Source organism: Salvelinus fontinalis, chromosome 4 (genome assembly GCF_029448725.1).
Source record: "Salvelinus fontinalis isolate EN_2023a chromosome 4, ASM2944872v1, whole genome shotgun sequence".
In the NCBI taxonomy this organism is placed as follows: Eukaryota; Metazoa; Chordata; class Actinopteri; order Salmoniformes; family Salmonidae; genus Salvelinus; species Salvelinus fontinalis.
In genome coordinates, this window is record NC_074668.1 from 50,434,084 (window position 1) to 50,453,529 (window position 19,446).

Consider the following 19,446-nt stretch of genomic DNA (forward strand, 5'->3'; position numbering starts at 1 on the left):
AGCCAGGTGTCATGAGGCCGGCTCAACGCGTCTGGTCTCCAGTGCGTCTCCTCGGGCCGGCATACATGGCACCGGCCTTACGCATGGTTTCTCCGGTTCGCCTACATAGGCCGGTGCGGGTTATTCCACCTCCCCGCACTGGTCGGGCAACCGGGAGCATTCAACCAGGTAAGGTCGGGCAGGCTCAATGCTCAAGAGAGCCAGTACGCCTCCACGGTCCGGTATTTCCGGCACCACCTCCCCGCCCCAGCCTAGTACCTACAGTGTATACACTACGCACTAGGCTACCAGTGCGTATCCTGAGCCCTGTTCCTCCTCCACGCACTCTCCCTGTAGTGCGTGTATCTAGCCCGGTGCCTCCAGTTCCGGCCCCACGCACTAAGCTACCAGTGCGTCTCCAGAGCCCTGAACCCACTGTATCTTCTCCCCCTACTAATCCTGATGTGCTTGTCCTCAGCCCGGTGTCACCAGTGCCGGTACCACGCATCAGGGATAGAGTAGGCTTTGAGAATACAGTGTGCCCTGTCCCTGCTCCCCGCACTAGTAGGAAGGTGCTTATCATTAGCACGGTGCCTCCAGTTCCGGCACCACGCACCAGGTCTACAGTGCGCCATATCCGGCCAGAGCCATCCGTCTCCCCAGCGCCATCTGAGCCATCCGTCTCCCCAGCGCCATCTGAGCCATCCGTCTCCCCAGCGCCATCTGAGCCATCCGTCTCCCCAGCGCCATCTGAGCCATCCGTCTCCCCAGCGCCATCTGAGCCATCCGTCTCCCCAGCGCCGTCTGAGCCATCCGTCTGCCAGGAGCCTGCAAAGCCGCCCGTCTGCCATGAGCCTGCAAAGCCGCCCGTCTGCCATGTGCCTACAGAGCCGTCAGCCAGACAGGAGCCGCTAGAGCCGTCAGCCAGACAGGAGCCGCTAGAGCCGTCAGCCAGACAGGATCTGCCAGAGCCGCCAACCAGACAGGATCTGCCAGAGCCGCCAACCAGACAGGATCTGCCAGAGCCGCCAACCAGACAGGATCTGCCAGAGCCGCCAACCAGACAGGATCTGCCAGAGCCGCCAACCAGACAGGATCTGCCAGAGCCGCCAGCGAGCCATGAGCAGCCAGAGCCGTCAGAGCGCCATGAGCAGCCAGAGCCGTCTGAGCAGCCAGAGCCGTCAGAGCGCCATGAGCGTCGAGAGCCGTCAGCCTGCCATGAGCGTCGAGAGCCGTCAGCCTGCCATGAGCGTCGAGAGCCGTCAGCCTGCCATGAGCGTCGAGAGCCGTCAGCCTGCCATGAGCGTCGAGAGCCGTCAGCCTGCCATGAGCGTCGAGAGCCGTCAGCCTGCCATGAGCGTCGAGAGCCGTCAGCCAGCCATGAGCATCGAGAGTCGTCAGTCAGCCATGAGCTGCCCTTCAGCCTGAAAAGGCTAGATACCCAGAACTGCCCATCAGTCCAGAGCTGTCTCTCTGTCCGGAGCTGCCTTTCAGTCCGGAGTTGCCCCTCTATCCTGATCTCCCTCTCTATCTTCATCTATCTCTATATTCTTATCTATCCCTCTATCTTGATTTATCTCTCTGTCCCGGTGTTATCCTTATTAAATATATTATTAAGAGAATTGTGTGGGGGAAAAAAGAGGGTGGACATTCTTGGAGGGAGGAAGTTAGGATGGATTATGGTGGGGTGGGAACCGCGCCCGGAGCCTGAGCCACCACCGTGGTTAGATGCCCACCCAGACCCTCCCCTAGACTTTGTGCTGGTGCGTCCGGAGTTCGCACCTTGTGGGGGGGGGGTACTGTCACGTTCCTGACCTATTTATGTTAGTTTTTGTGTGTTAGTTGGTCAGGACGTGAGGTTGGGTGGGCATTCTATGTTATCTGTTTCTATGTTGGTTTCGGTTTGCCTGGTATGGCTCTTGATTAGAGGCAGGTGGTTTGCGTTTGCCTCTAATTAAGAGTCATATTTAGGTAGGGCATTCTCACTGTTTGTTTGTGGGTGATTGTCTCCTGTGATGTCTTCGTCGTTGTCGATGTTATTCACTTTCGGAGCTGTTTGGCTGTTCGTGTGTTTTGATGTAACGTTCCTGTTCGTGAGTTTACGTTTGTGATGTGAGTTTATGTTCAGGTTCCGTTCGTTACGTTTTGTTATTTTGTAAGTTTTGAAAGTGTTTGTTTTTTCGTATTGCCATCTTCATCAGTTCATCGTTGTTATAAATAAAAAGATGGCTTATTTCCCTGACTCCGCATTTTGGTCTGAAGATCCTTCTCTCCTCACCTCGTCTGAGGATGAGGAAAGCGTCAGCCTTTACATTGCACCGCATTACACAGGACAAATATGGATTCAGAGTTTATTTTTACAAACACATTTTTTGCATTAACAACTTTTTTGTTGTTTTTATTCATGCATTATGGAACCGTGGACTTAAAACAAGGTTGGATTTATGGTAATGTAGAATGGGTATGATGAACTTATCCTTTTTCTATTTAGGCAACATGGAACTTTGGACTATATGGACGTAATATCAGGTTTTGATTTAGGGGAAGGCGAGGATGGGTAAGGCTGATGTTTTTTCCCCCCTGATTTTTTTATGCATTTAATTTGAAGATTGTACATTAGAAATACCACGGTACTTTTTTGTTTGTTTAATATGATATGTCCTAATTGTAGAGGTGTCACGTTCCTGACCTGTTTTCTGTTGTTTTTGTATGTGTTTAGTTGGTCAGGGCGTGAGTTGGGGTGGGCATTCTATGTGTTGTGTTTCTATGTTGGGTTTAATGTGTTGCCTGATATGGTTCTCAGAGGCAGGTGTTTGACGTTTCCTCTGATTGAGAACCATATTAAGGTAGGCTGTTCTCACTGTTGGTTTGTGGGTGATTGTCTTCCGTGTCTGTATGTATGTTCGTACCACACGGGACTGTAGCGTTTGTTTGTAGTCTGCACCTGTTCGTGTGTTCTTCGTGTATTTGTAAGTTCTCATGTTTTAGGTCAGTCTACGTCGTTTATTTGTTTTGTAGTTTGTTAAAGAGTTTTCGTGTTTCGTCGTTCTGTTAATAAATATTCATCATGTATTCATCACCCGCTGCGCCTTGGTCCGCTCATTCATCACAAGACGACCGTTACAAGAGGTTGGGTATATTATGACTTAAAAGCTGTTACATAGTGCGGCCCTTGTTTGCCGATGAGAATCGGAATGATTAGCTTTAAAAGATAAAACTTAATAAATATAAATACATGTATTATAGGGCTAGGATAAAGGATTATATAGTTAAAAACCTGCATAGGTTCTCTATTGGAATAGGCCTACACGATCCTAAAATAATTGGTATTATCCTTTTACGGGGCGGCAGGTAGCCTAGTGGTTGGGCCAGTAACCGAAAGGTTGCTAGATCGAACAAGGTATAAATCTGCTGTTCTGCCCCTGAATAAGGCAGTTAACCCACTGTTCCTAGGCCGGCATTGTAAATAAGAATTTGTTCTTAAAGGTTAAATAAGTAATAATTAAAAAAGAAACATTTAAAAAAGAATTCTCAATATAAAAAATATAAAGGGTGATTATTCTTCCGATACACACCGGCAAATGGATGTATTAGGTATTGTCAACAGGGTTGTTGTCTCTAGTGTGTGTGGACTGGTTAACACTGGGATAAAGTGATTAAAGTTAACGGTAGAACTAATGCAATAATTGGCTTATGCACTTCTCTAAGCGAGAGACGGGTGGGTGTATTATATATTTCTATATAAGCTATTTATGCTACCTTTTATATTCTTGATCCTAATGATATTGGCCTAGGTATAAAACAGCCGAGGTGATAGAGCAACGACCCTGGAATAAAATACAATGTGTAGGGTGGAGAGAGGGTTGGTTTTACAGGTTTACTCGCTCTGGATTGTCTTTACTGCATGTGTTCTTGGATGTCGTGCCGTGGCTGTGTCGGAATCGATTGCGAGTTGAACTTGAGTATTCCTTCCCATAATGGAGTGATGTTTTTTCTTGCCTGAATGATCTGAATCTAGGATTACAGGGACTCTCCGCAACTATATTCAATGTGCGGGACAAAATGTAAGCTATAATTAAGTTGGAGCTCTCACCTTAGTGAGTTGGGTGCGCAAATACTTTCCCGAAACGGATGACACAAACAACTGGATTCGTTATCCCTTTCTTGCCCTGCCTCCAGTCCACTTACCGATATCTGAACAAGAGCGCCTCATCGAAATTGCAACAAGCGGTTCTGTGAAAATTGAATTTAATCAGAAGCCACTGGATTGGGCTGCGCTCAGAGTATCCTGCCTTGGCAAATCGCGCTGTTAAGACACTGATGTGAGAGTGGATTCTCGGCCCTCACTAGCATACACTAAATACAGACACAGACTGTGTGTGGAAAATGATTTAAGACAGACTCTCCAATACAACACAACATTGCAGAGTTATGTGCATCCTTTCAAGCACACCCTTCCCATTAACCTGTGGTGAGTTATTCACAATTTTTGATGAACAAATAAAGTTTTACATGTAAGATGGCTAAATAAAGAGCAAATTTATTGATTATTATTATTTGTGCCCTGGTCCTATAAGAGCTCTGTCACTTGCCACGAGCCGGATTGTGACAAATCTCACACGCATTCTTATGTTGAATAAATGTGTCGTATCGTGTGTGGCAGGCTTAGAATGACGGGAAAACAACATTTGAGAGTGTGCTGACGCTGGTGCTAGAGGGGGTACGCCGCTGGAGGTTGAATGTTTTAAGGGGTACGGGACTATAAAAAGTTTGGGAACCACTGCTCTAGGGCAGCAGTGTCTAGATGGAATTTGATTTCGTAGTCCTGGCAACTGGACCTTTTTTGGAACACCATTATTTTTGCCTTACTAAGATATACTGTCAGGGCACAGGTCTGACAATCTGTGCAGAAGATCTAGGTGCTGCTGTAGGCCCTCCTTGGTTGGGGACAGACGTACCAGATCATCAGCAACAGTAGACATTTGACTGCAGCTGGGTGCTGCAGACTGTTCTATTGCCCTCACCAATTCGTTGATATATGTTGAAGAGGGTTGGGCTTCAGCTGCATCCCTGTTTCACCCCTCGGTTATGTGGAATGAACGTTTTTTTTGTTGTTGCCAATTTTAACAGCACACTTGTTTGTGTACATAGATTTTATAATGTGTTTTTCCCCCAACACCACTTTCCATCAATTTGTATAGCAGACCCTCATGCCAAATTGAGTCAAAAGCTTTTTTGAAATCAACAAAGCATGAGAAGACTACCTTTGTTTTGGTTTGTTTGTTTGTCAATTAGGGTGTGCAGGGTGAATACGTGGTCTGTCGTACGGTAATTTGCAAAGAAGCCAATTTGACATTTGCTCAGTACATTGTTTCTGCTGAGGAAATGTACGAGTCTGCTGTTTATGATAGTGCAGAGGATTTTCCCAAGGTTGCTGCATACGCATTTCCCCCGGTAGTTATTGGGGTCAAATATGTCTCCACTTTTGTTGATTGGGGTGATCAGTCCTTGGTTCCAAATATTGGGGAAGAGGCCAGAGCTGAAGATGATGTTAAATAGTTTAAGTATAGCAAATTGGAATTTGTGCTCTGTATATTTTATCATTTCATTTAAGGCCTTTTTGGGTTGGAGTGCTTTTTATTTTGCCCTGTAGTTCATTCAATGCAATTGGAGAATCCAGTGGGATCTGGTAGTCTTTAATAGTTGATTCTAAGATTTCTATTTGATCATGTAGATGTTTATGCTGTTTGTTCTTTGTTATAGAGCCAAAAATATTGGAAAAGTGTTTTACTCATACATCTCCATTTTGGATAGATAATTGTTCGTGTTGTTTGACCAGGAAATTGTCAAGAAGGGATTGAATTTGTTGTTGCCGAATAGTTTGGTAGATTTCCACACTATTTTCCTTCCATTTATAGCATTTCTTAATATTATTCAGCCTCATGATTGAGCATAGCTCTGTTCAAGTTGAGTGTGATTTTGCTGTGATCTGATAGGGGTGTCAGAGGGCTGACTGAACACTCAGACTCTGGGTTGAGGTCAGTAATAAAGTAGTCTACAGTACTACTGCCAAGAGATGAGCTATAGGTGTACCTACCATTGGAGTACCCTCAAAGTCTACCATTGACTATGTACATACCCAGCTTCCGACAGAGCTGCTGGAGTTGTGACCCGTTTATATTGGTTATGTTGTCGTAGTTGTGACTAGGGGGGCATATGGAAGAGGGAATGCTGTCACCTCCATGTAGGTGTTTGTGTGCTGAGTTCTTGTCCAGTTCTGGCATTTAGGTCACCACAGACTAGTACATGTCCCTGAGCCTGGAAATTGTTGATCTCCCCGTCTCCTCACTGCTTTCCCCACACACACAAAGCCTCGCCCACTATCACTCAAGCAGGCACAGTTAGAGTCAAGAATGCATGAAGTCAATAAACAAGAACGAAGCTGCTTTCAAATTTGGTTCTTCATATAAATCTAAGTTTTTCTGAGTTATACTATTGGTTTGTGTATCTTTATCTCTGCAAAACTTTAGTTTTAGCAAGCTTCACATGTTAATAGATCGCTTGTTGTATTACTTGAGGAAAATTGCAATCATTTGCGTTTTATTTTAGACTGATGGTGCCTGCATCTGATGGTCAGTTTTAGGAGAAAGAACATGAGCGAGTGAGAAGCAAAGAGGCTGCCTTTGACAGTCTCCTCCTTCCTCTGCGGACTGACCAAAAAGGGGACCCAGTCGTCCACACTTCATTATTTCTGACTCATGCACCAATTAATGTTGTATACTTACTCGTATGACCAAAGAACCCTTGAATGAGTAGGTGTGTCCAAACATTTGACTGGGAATGAATGAATGAATACAAAATATATTAAGGGTGAAACGGTACGTGTATTCGTATTGCACGGTTAGGGAAGCATTGTGAACAATACATGAATCATATATTATCGCTAGGGGAAAATATATTTCATTGTAAAAAATTGTTTTTGCATAAACCAATGGCGTATAAATGAAAGTGGGAAAAATATCCACATAGTAATAAAGTTGTCTTTAAAAAAAAAAAGAACAGAGCTGAGACGGTCGTAGCAGCAATTAGCTTATGAAGGAATTAGCAGTTAGCTAAATGCAAAGGAGCAACATGGCGAGCCAGAACTAGAAGACGCCCCAGTATCATTCAGGTCTGCCATCTGGGAACATTTCGGTTTCCCTGTAAACTATAAGGGGCATTGCCAACGAGTGGTGGATAAAACTCCAACATGTAGACTCTGTTCATTGCCGATAGCCTATTCGAGTGGCAATACGAGTAACATGACTACTCATTTGCGCCGACATCACCCCAAAAGGGCCAATTGGTAGGACTTGCTGAAAAAATAAAACGGCAACCACTTCTTCCCACAGCCTTCGGGCAACAATATGCGTCCGACTAAGGGCTAAAGAAATCAATGCAGCGATAGCAAAATTCATAGATGGGCAAAAGAACACAGACACTGGACAGAGGAACTCTGCCTAGGCGGCCAGCATCCCGGAATCGCCTCTTCACTGTTGACATTGTCATTGCAGGCAATACAAACGCTGTGCGTTACAGGAAAGACATCCTCCTCCCTCATGTGGTACACTTCCGGCAGGCTCATCCTGACATGACCCTCCAGCATGACAATGCCACCAGCCATACTGCTTGTTCTGTGAGTGATTTCCTGCAAGACAAGAATGTCAGTGTTCTGCCATGGCCAGCGAAGAGCCAAGATCTCAATCCCATTGAGCACGTCTGGGACCTGTTGGATCGGAGGGTGAGGGCTAGGGCCATTCTCCCCAGAAATAACCAGGAACTCGCAGGTGCCTTGGTGGAAGAGTGGGGTAACATCTCACAGCAAGAACTGGCAAATCTGGTGCAGTCCATGAGGAGGAGATGCACTGCAGTACTTAATGCAGCTGGTGGCCACACCAGATACCGACTGTTACTTTTGATTTTGACACCCCCTTTGTTCAGGGAACCATTATTCCATTTCTGTAAGTTACAAGTCTGTTTAACTTGTTCAGTTTATGTCTCAGTTGTTGAATCTTGTTATGTTCATACAAATATTTACACATGTTAAGTTTGCTGAAAATAAACGCAGTTGACAGTGAGAGAACGTTTCTTTTTTTGCTGAGTTTATGTATTTGCCATTTAGCAGACGCTTTTATTCAAAGTGACTTACAAATATTTCTGCATACATTTCTTAACTATGGGTGTCCCGAGAATTGAACCCACTATCCTGGCGACACAAGTGTGTTGATCGAAATCGCTGTATTTTTTTGAGCAATTACATTTTTTTTGTCCATATCGTGCAGCCCTAGCTGCTTCCAAAGCTGTGCTTTTCCCGCAATTGGATTTTAAAACATCACATCCAACAATCAGAACAACTTTTATTTTTATTTTTTCCTAGAGTGTGGGGGAGGGGGTGTGAGTGGCTCGCTCTTCACAGCAGCAGGCCCAGAGAAACAGGCATGGGGCATTACAGAGACTTTCACTACAGGAATCATGAGGATAATGCACATTAGTGTTTGACGAAATCATGGTTTCAGTAGCTTAAAAAAAATACTAAGGTTGGAGTGAGGTGAGCATGTAGAATGTGCAGCTCGCATCGATGCGACCAATAAATGTTTTTACTTGCACAGCTAAGTCAAAGGGTCATAAAATGTGACAAAATGGGTCGCAGTAGGGAGCCCTGCAATGACTGAAATCTGGACAAGCACTATGACAAGGTGGACTGTGAAAGCAATTCGTGACAACTGCTGACGTGAAAAGGACTTTATAAATGCATTTGATTAATTGATATTTTTTGATGGGTAAGTGGGGGATGGAACTTTTTTTGGGGGGGGGGGGGGCGTGGCTCTGACCTGGTGGAGCGAACCATGCGGGCCAGCAGGGTCCTCTTCTCCTCCAGGGTGAACTGCATGACGCCGGGCTTCTCAAACTTTTCCCGGATCCACTGGCACTGGTCTAGGTCATTGATGAACATGAACTCAACCCCGATGTGCTGGCAGTAGGCCATCTGAAAAAAATGGGACAGCGTGTCTCGTCACTGACTATGAAAATGAGCCTGAATGTACACTTTTCACTCGTTCAAGAGAAACGATTGGCAAGAACCCTACTTCTAGAGACAGACCGGTGTATGCGTGTGTGCGGTTTAGTTTGGATACCTCCAGGCGGCGGATTATCTCCCTCAGGGGCAAGGCGGTCTCAGTGCCCCCGATAAAGGTGGTGGTAGGCAGGCGGAACACTTTGTCCAAGTCCGACTCGTCCAGTCCATAAAAGCCTGTTCAGCACGCAGGGGGCAGCAGACCATCCAGAAGGGCAGAGTGGCAGGGGGGAGGGGGTGGCGGGGGTTGATGGGGGCAGATGCGGGGACATTCAGTCCAGAGGAGGAAACACAGGGGAAAGAATGTAGGCCACAAAGACATTCCCCATGGAAAGAAAACGAAACAAAACAAAACAAGCAGAGATGAGTTAGGGAGAAAAAGGAGGGCAATGATGGATGAAAACACAGGAATATGCCATATGGTCGATGGCACCATAACGGCAACACGGAGGCAATGCAGCAAAATCAAAGGTGGTGCAGCATCACAGGCAAACAAGCACGACAAAGGTGGAGGCATGCAACATGAAAGGATACACCGTGGATAGGAAAAGTAAATGAAGGGGTGAGACATGAGCAGAGGGGAGCAGTGGGTAAAAACAAGCAGAGTATATTTGTGGGGTCCAAAAAAACAAAAAACAAACAAGAAAATATCATTAGTGTCATTGAAGCAAGAGTACTATTATCAATCTGATAAATGTTATCTATTCTAAAGTGGAATATTCACGCAAACTGCCCTTCCTGAACTAAACGGGGTGGCAGACAGATGAGTCCTTGTGATCTTAACACAGATGTAAACAGTCACTATTCTGGTATTTACAGGGTCTAGGAGAATGCACATGACTTAGGAAAAATATAATTTAAATTATCAATATTCTTCTACACTTTAAGATCCAGTGAATCACGTAGGCCTATATATGTTCTGAAAATATTAGTATATGTCATTTACAAAGCTAATTTCAAAATGGTGTTTCCTGTGATGCGAGTCTGAGCCCATGTCTCTATGGTTTCAGTGCTTCTCTGGTATATGGCCATGATTTCGGTTGATTTGAGTTGAAAGCATATTAAAGAGAGGATATGGAGTGGGTGATAGCATCTAAAATACGCAGATTGCCAATGAAGTAAGGGAGGCTACCCCAGTTTTAGGTCACCAGATATCCACTTTAGGCTCTGTTTTTCAAAGATATTAGCCTACCCTGGATGAGCGCCTTCTCTACAAAACGTACTGACACTTTGAAAATCTGTTACTAAAAACACTCACCAGGCAAACAATAGCTGGTAGGGGAAACATGAACGTGTTAAAACTCTACCCAACAATGCAAGCGTGGGGGAAAAAACACACCTAACCAGCCACACACACGTCAATGCCTGCTTAAAATGAACAATTTAGATTTCCCCCATATTTTTATGGGGACTAGATTCTCCAGGAGATGAAAGCCAATTAAAAAAATATATTTTGAGGCAGTCAAGAAAGGATGAGATGTCATGAGCTGAATTTGTAGTGTGGCATCTATGTGCCAGGAGGATAACTATAATTCAATTGATTGTTGATTTATGGTAGAGGTGACACTTAGTTAAAATGCTGGTGCCAAAAAAGGTAATGAAATAGAATTCAGGGCAATCTAAGATAAACAGAGACACTTCATTTAATCTTATTTGATTGCCTCAAAAAAAAGAGAAAAGCAACATGTTGCAATCCCAAAATTAACAACTATGGAGTAGGCTAGTCGACGCATCAATGGCAAAGGATGTGTGAGTATTGGTGATACAGGAAATTAGAATTTAATAATGTTAATAGCTCTAGCAAGAAAAGGTTGGCAGTAATAGGGATTATATTAAATAGAAGAGAATAGCTCAAAGAAAAGAGAAATGAAAAAGAATGTATGTGTGGGTTTGTTCATGTGTGTTACTGAAATGTGTGTCAACGATGGAGACTTGAGTGATATCAAAGAGTATCCACGCAAAGAATAAGTTGAATGACAGAACAAAGGCTCAAATGACTGGACATGAGGCAGGAAAAACTATGGGTATCCTATAACGCTGAGACATCAGAAAAAAACAGCAATTAGCTGACCTGACAAGTAGAAGTAGAGTTTCTCCAAGGACATGGAGAGCAGCTTCTTGCAGACTCTGCACACTCACTAGCAAATTCACTTCCAACACCAACACTGCCAGCCCACAAGGCAACAATATGGCTGTTCCTAAATGCCTCCTAAACGCCACAGACAGAAGCACACTGCAAGGAATACACACTCTCTCGCTACATAGTGGAGAGAAGTGGCTCCCCAATGACCAGGTCATTGCCATCACCAGCCAGATGGCACACATCATCTATATACATTGTGTATCATGGGGGTTCCATGGAAGCCATCGCCTCGCATTAGTCTGGACCCAAGAATCATGCAGAAGTACAAAAGCATAATAGGTGCACCGAGATGTGGGTGATTTTATCGTCGCAGGGCAGCTGGTATCCTAGCGGTTAAGAGCGTTGGGCCAGTAACCAAAAGGTCGCTGGTTCATATCCCAGAGCCCACTAGGTGAAAAATGCCCATGATCAAGGCACTTGACCCTAATTGCTCCTGTAAGTCGCTCTGGATAAGAGCATCTGCTAAATTAACAAAATTTAAATATTCAAAACGTTATTCAGAGGCAGAATCCTGCTTTTCAACAGTATGTCGTCTTACACCAAGCGCAGGAAGTAAAGTACAAGAACATTAGTGTACATTTCCAAAAACAAAGCATCAACAGCATTTGGGTGCATGTTATGAGTAAGGAGTTGATTATACATAGAAACAAAAATATAACAGGTAACATGTAAAGTGTTGGTCCCATGTTTCATGATCCGATATGAAATAATCCCAGACATTGTCCATACGCACAAAAAGCTGATGTTGAGATGTGTCTGTTACTTGAACTCTGTGAAGCATTTATTTGGGCTGCAATTTCTGAGGCTGGTAACTCTAATGAACTTATCCTCTGCAGCAGAGGTAACTCTGGGTCTTCCATTCCTGTGGCGGTCCTCATGAGAGCCAGTTTCATCATAGCATTTGATGTTTCTTGCGACTGCACTTGAAGAAACGTTCAAAGTTCTTGAAATGTACCGTATCGACTGACCTTCATGTCTTAAAGTAATGATGGACTGTCGTTTCTCTTAGCTTATTTGAGCTGGTCTTGACATAATATGGACTTGGGCTTTTACCAAATAGAGACATCTTCTGTATACCACCCCTACCTTGTTACAACACTACTGATTGGCTCAAACGCATTGAGGAAAGAAATTCCACAAATTAACTATTAACTACTACCTCATGAAACTGGTTGAGAGAATGCCAAGAGTGTGCAAAGCTGTCATCAAGGCAATTGGTGGCTATTCGAAAGAATCTCAAAAGATAAAATATATTTGGATTTGTTTTAACAATTCTTTGGTTACTATATAATTCCATATGTATTATTTCATAGTTTATGTATTCACTATTAATCTACAATGTCGAAAATAGTACAAATAAAGAAAAACCCTTGAATGAGTAAGTGTTCTAAAACTTTTGACCGGTAGTGTATATACGTGCACACACACACGGTCAAACGTTTTAGAACACCTGAATACTTTCCGAAGGCACTATAATAAATAAATATATATAGTGCTTTCGAAAACTATTCAGACCCATTGACTTATTCCACTTTGTTACGTTACAGCCTTATTCTAAAATTGATTAAATGCAATCTACACACAATACCCCATAATAACAAAGTGAAATACCTTCTTTACGTAAGTTTTCAGACTCTTTGTTATCAAACTTGAAATTGAGCTCAGGTGCATCCTGTTTTAATTGATCATCCTTGAGATGTTTCTACAACTTGATTGGAGTCCACCTGTGGTAAATTCAATTGATTGGACATGATTTGGTCCCAAAGTTCACAGTGCATGTCAAAACAAAAACCAAGCCATGCGGTCAAAGAAATTGTCCATAGAGCTCCGAGACAGGATTGTGTTGAGGCACAGATCTGGGGAAGGGTAGCAAAACATTTCTGCAGCATTGAAGGTCATCAAGAACAGTGTCCTCCATCATTCCTAGAGCTGGCCGCACAGGCAACCTGAGCAATTGGGGGAGAAGGGCCTTGGTCAAGGAGGTGACCAAGTACATGATGGTAACTGATTGGAGCTTTAGGGTTCCTCTGTGGAGATGGGAGAAACTTCCAGAAGGACAAACACCTCTGCAGCACACCATTCAGGCCTTCATGGTAGAGTGGCCAGACAGAAGGGATTATATTTAATAATGACAGCCCACTATACTACCAAAAAGCACCTAAATACTCTCACAGACCATGAGAAACAAGATTCTCTGGTCTGATGAAACCAAGATTGAACTCTTTGGCCTGAATGCCAGGCATCACGTCTGGAGGAAATTTGGCACCATCCCTACGGTGAAGCATGGTGGTGGCAGTATCATGCTGTGGGGATGTTTTTCAGCAGCAGGGACTGGGAGAATAGTCATGATCGAGGGAAAGATGAACAGAGCAATGTAGAGAGATCTTTGAAAACCTTCACCGTCGGGATGGTGCCAGGTTTCCTCCAGACGTGACGCTTGGCATTCAGACCAAAGAGCACAATCTTGGTTTCATCAGACCAGAGAATCTTGTTTCTTACGGTCTGAGTCTTTTGATGCCTTTTGGCAAACTTCAAGTGGGCCGCCATGTGCCTTTTACTGAGGAGTGGCTTCCATCTGGCCACTCTACCATAAAGGCCTGATTGGTGGAGTGCTGCAGAGATGGTTGTCCTTCTGGAAGATTCTCCCATCTCCACAGAGGAACTCTGGAGCTCCATCAGAGTGACCATCGGGTTCTCTAGGGAGAGTCTTGGTGGATCCAAACTTCTTCCATTTTCAGAATGATGGAGGCCGCTGTGTTTTGGGGGACCTTCAATTTTGCAGAAATGTTTTGGTACCCTTCCACAGGTCTGTGCCTCGACAGAATCCTGTCTCGGAGCTCTACGGACAACTCCTTTGACCTCATGGCTTGGTTTTTGCTCAGACATGCACTGTGAATTGTGGGACCTTAGACAGGCGTGTGCCTTTCCAAACCATGTCCAATCAGTTGAATTTACCACAGGTGGACTCCAATCAAGTTGTAGAACATACACCTGACCTCAAATTTGAGTCTGATAGCACAGGGTCTGAATATTTATGTAAATAAGGTATCCGTTTTTCATTTTTAATATATTTGCAAACATTTAGAAAAATCTGTTTTCGTTTTGTCATTATGAGGTATTGTGTGTAAATTGAGATTTTTTTATTTAATCCATTTTAGAATAAGGCTGTAACACAACAAAATGTGGAAAAAGTCAAGGGTTTTTAATACTTTCTGAATGCACTCGATCTATAATGCGTGGGAATATTTTGAAATGCTTGAGAAATATTTGGAACAGAGTTCCTAAATAAACATTTGAGCTGATTTTGCTGGTGTCTTTAGTCTTATGTCAAAACTATTTTAAATAATAATTTGATTTGTATTTGCTTAAAACCCGTGGGGCAAAATAAAAATCTTCCACAGGACACCAGATGGGGATACCTGACCTAGTGTTTACCGAGAATGGTGAAACAAACAAAAAACATCCAGTCAGAGGAAGTCCTGTAGGCAAAAACAGCTAGTTGATGTTATTTTGAAGGAGAATGGCAAGAATCGTGTAAGCTAACAGGGTGGCCACAAAGAAGCAAATAACGGCGCAGTACAACAGTGGTGTGCAGAACGGCATCTGGGAATGCACAACTCGTTGGTCCGTGTCACAGATGGGCTATTCCCGCAGACGACCACACCTGATTCTACTTTATCAGCGAAAAACAACAATTAGTGGCTCCAGTTGGCACGCGGTCACGAATACTGGACAATTGAGTCTTGGAAAAACATTGCCTGGTCCGACAAATCAAGGATCCTGTTGCGTCATGCTGATGGCAGAGTTAGGATTTGGCGTAAGCAGCATGAGTTCATGGCCCCATCCTGCTGGTGTCAACAGTACAGGCTGGTGGCGGTGGTGTAATGGTGTGGGGAATGTTTTACTGGCACACCTTAGGTCCCTTGATACCAATTGAGCAATGTTTCCATGCCCCAAAGAATTCAGATGGGTGTACCTAATAAACTGGCCCCGAGTGTATATATCTCCCAATGTTTGTCAGCTCTGAAATGTGATACGCAATCTGATTCTGAAACAAAGTTGTTTTACATGAAAATAAATGTATAATGTATTCTTCAACTGCGATCCAACTGGGACTTAGTGGTTGAAATGTTCTGCCAGATAATGTAAACAAATTTCACCACAGTTTGAGAGGAATGTGACTAGGTACTGTACCACTACACTAAACACTTTTGTAGTTTGAAATAAGCTTATCTATTACCTACCACTCCAAAACTGTCTATTCAGCTAGAGCTTCAACAGGAAAGCACTAAAGGAGTACACTGACATAAAGAGGAACATATTGTCTTAAGATGTTCGTGTTCTCCGACACCCACACACTGGGGCTGCTAGAGAGAGGCTCTAACTTTCTCCTATATTTCAGGGCTGCTGATGGCTTAGAATCCGATCATGTGATAAATAACCAAACATTCCAACGAGAACACAAGCAGTTGTTTATCAAGTGTATTCCACTGAAAAGCCAACAAAAAAAGATATAGCAAAAATTCCTACGCAAACAATACAAAAAGCAAATATTCAGGCACAGAGAAAGGGACAAAACTACAGGGAGACTTGTGTTTCCATACCTCCGACAGTTAGAATACTGAGACGGTCCTTGAACATTGCCAGGTCTGGAGGAGGCATCAGGGGGAGAGAAACCCGGAAAAGGTTAGTGACCCATGCCCCCATTCTCCATCATGGACATCAGGGTCAACTCTACCACTACTCAAACACACTGAAGGGGTCAGCAAACTAGAATCGAAGTGAAACTTTGGGTGGTTCTCGCAGACAATAAGAAGTCCTTCTCTCGAATTATACTCTCGGCGAAGAAGAGTTCTCGCCTATCACACTCAGACTAAATGGCGCCACTAGTATCTATTGCTGGTGATGTGTGTTCGTACGTAGCTAACTTGACTTGGTACTATTTAATTGATTTCTTGCCGGAAACCCTTTAAAAAAAAAAAAGGGACTAGGTGTGTTGATAGTAAAAAATAAAAAAAAGAGATTTGCTACTAGCAAAATAAGCTAAGTAGGCACATTTATGGAACATTACGATGCCAGCTAACTATGGCTGAAGTTAGCTAATGTGATAAAAATAAATATACGGTGACATGTAACCAACAACAAAGTAGGCCGCTAGCTAGCTTGCCAAAACCACGTTTACGTCCAGTCAGTTTTCCAAAATACAACTTGTATAACTCGGAGCAACGAAATACGTCCATTCATGCGTTTCAAACTGGTGGAGAACGCTAAAGTACTGCCGAAGTAATTTCCTTAGTAGGGGACATTAGATTTTAGCATTTTGAATAACGCTGGGTACAGAGATGATTCCAACTTGTATTTACGACTAGTAAGCAGGTGAACGGTTTCCCAGGCGGCCATAAGCTGATTGGGCATTTTCCCACCAACTACATATAGCTAGCTAGCTATGCCGAGTAGCAAACCACAGCAAAGTTAGCTTGAAAGACTATAGCTAGCTACCTAGTTATGGAAAACTGCTTGTGTGAATGTAACACAGAGATAGTTTGATAATGTTTCCACCGTCTCTGCATACCAGAGGCCACCATCGTGATTTCTGCAGCCAGGGAAGGCAGAAGCCATCTGGAACCCTCACACCACAGATGGTGGTGGTTTGGCATTGGCAAAGTAAAATTTCAGCTGCGCACTCCGCTGCGAGCAAACACCGATAGCACTTTATAAAGAGAGGATGGCAGTGGGGGAAGATAGGAGAGTTGTGTCAAAGGGCAGTAGGCCGGATTCAAATTTATGCAGACACTATAGACATGTGCCAGAGGCAGCGGTTTAGACCGCTAGGCCACTGGCTTGTTCTTTTAACTTCGATTTGTTTGCGAGAATCCCCCCCCCCTCACAACGTCAATCACCACAGCAGCACCACTGACTGACTGCTTCTGAACTCTAGCGACAGCGCAGCACCAACCACAACAAGGGTGGCAAACACAGCTTTAAGTGCCAATTACATCTAGAAAATGCTGTACCTGCCTTGCTGCAGAATGCACAAATACAAACATCACACCCGGATCACAGCCAAACTGAAAAACGTCCCATGCAGACCGAGACGTGCTGTACTGGAACTAATAACCATCAGACATGCAGAAAGTATACAGATCTTGAGAGCACCACTAATTGGACTATTCAGTCATCAAGAAGAAGAGGGGTACAAGGTTTAGGGGTATGCTGGTTCATAGAAATGTCCCTTCCCTCCCCTTTTTTCTTATAATCCATGTTGAAGGTGATTTACCTTTCCAAACAGTTAATATCTTACTGTTGAGAGTCATACTGTAGTTGTTGTTGTGAACAGTGAGTGAGAACTAAGGACTAAAAGTTAGAGTTGGCAGCAGAGAAAACTCCTGCCCCCCCTATACCGTACTTCAGAAGGAAACTACAAATGCGTTGAATAGCTGTTCATTTTTACTGAGAAGTAGATTGAAAGACGGGATTTTTTGGCCATACCCAAGAAAGGGTGTGAGTAATGTGAGGGAGAATGTGGTCCGGTCAGGCAAAGATGGTTAGTAGATTTAGGAGATACGCCAGAAAATCTAGGAGGACTCTAAATATGTCCCGCCACTGATAGACAGGAGTGTAATGGGACACTTAAATCATGTCAATAAAACCAGTGATGCGACACTGGCTTCAAACTGGGGATGTAGCGGTGTCACTCAAGAAGGCTACTGTATGTGAACTTAATGGAGCACTCTAGACAATATTGTTATAAAGGCATTTAACTTTCATTTCAATTTGTGCTTGGCTGCCTGCAGACAGAGAAGTCATACAGTACAGATCTGTCCTACAAAGAAGTGCTACCTAAGAAACTGCTATTTGTATTGATGCTTTTTGGACTGTCACTTTGTCGTGGTAAGAGGGCTTGTGTACCTCAACGACCGCTCAGAGCTATGCCAGTGGGAGATAACTCCCGGTAGGTCCAGACAAACTGGACAGGTCTAGAACGAGAGGTCAGAAAGCACAGTCATGATCATAGAGCATTGTAGAAAAATGATCGATTACCACTTCGGATAAGTTTTAATGTCACATTCACTAGTACAGTGAAATGCATTTCTTGCAAGCTCTAAACCCAACAACGCAGTAATCAATATCAATGTATTACTAAAAATCACACTAGGTGGAACAAAAACACACGAGAAATAAAAGAACACGAGAAAGCAAGTAAGCTATATACAGGGTCAAATCCATGACCATATTTACCATGTGCAGGGATGCTGGAGTGATAGAGTTTGATATGTATAGGGTTAAGGTGACACAGCATCAGGATATATGACAGAGTAGCAGCAGTGTATATGGTGGTTGTATGCGAGTAGTGTGTGGAGTCAGTATAAATGTACACTACATGAACAAAAGTAGGTGGACACCTGCTCGTCAAACACATTCCAAAAGCATTGATATGGAGTTGGTCCCTCCTTTGCTGCTATAACAGCCTCTACTCTTCTGGGAAGGGTTTCCACTAGATGTCGGAACATTGCTGCGTGGACTTGCTTCAATTCAGCCACAAGAGCATTAGTGAGGTCAGGCACTGATGTTGGGCGATAAGGCCTGGCTCGCAGTAAGTGTTCCAACTCATCCCAAAGGCCTTCGATGGGGTTGAGGTCAGGGCTCTGGGCAGGCCAGTCAAGTTCTTCCACACCAATCTCAAAGCATTTCTGTATGGACCTCGCTTTGTGCACGGGGGCGTTGTCATGCAGAAACAGGAAAGGGCCTTCCCCAAACTGTTGCCACAAAGTTGGAAGCAGAGAATCGTCTAGAATGTTATTGATGCTGTAGCATTACGATTTCACTTCACTGGAACTAAGGGGCCTAGCCCAAACAACCCCAGACCATTATTCCTCCTCTACCAAACTTTACAGTTGACACTATGCATTTGGGCAAGTAGCGTTCTACAGGCATCCGCCAAACCCATATTCGGACCACGAGATGGTGAAGCGTGATTCATCACTCCAGAGAACGCGTTTCCACTGCTCTAGAGTCCACTAGAGGTAAGCTTTACACCACTCCAGCCGACGCTTGGCTTTGTGCATGGTGATTTTAGGCTTGTGTGTGGCTGCTTGGCCATGGAAACCCATTTCATGAAGCTCCCGACGAACAGTTATTGTGCTGTCGTTGCTCCAGAGGCAGTTTGGAACTCGGTATTGAGTCTAGCAACAGAGGATATATGATTTGTACG

At 44.0% G+C, this 19,446-nt stretch overlaps 1 protein-coding gene across 3 annotated transcripts in view; it reads right to left on the bottom strand.

Annotated features, from left to right (window-relative positions):
• ogdha (oxoglutarate dehydrogenase a) overlaps positions 1 to 19,446 on the bottom strand; it is a 91,749-nt gene that overhangs the window by 19,830 nt on the left and 52,473 nt on the right. For 2 of the 3 annotated variants that reach the window (XM_055920489.1, XM_055920490.1), the window contains exons 5-6: positions 9,153 to 9,268; positions 8,850 to 9,004 (exon numbers count right to left, since the gene is read on the bottom strand). In XM_055920489.1, the coding sequence (XP_055776464.1) occupies positions 8,850 to 9,004; positions 9,153 to 9,268 (271 nt within the window). Of the gene's footprint in view, positions 1 to 8,849; positions 9,005 to 9,152; positions 9,269 to 15,838; positions 15,884 to 19,446 lie in introns of all 3 variants that reach the window. The other variant, XM_055920491.1, reaches the window with a different exon arrangement.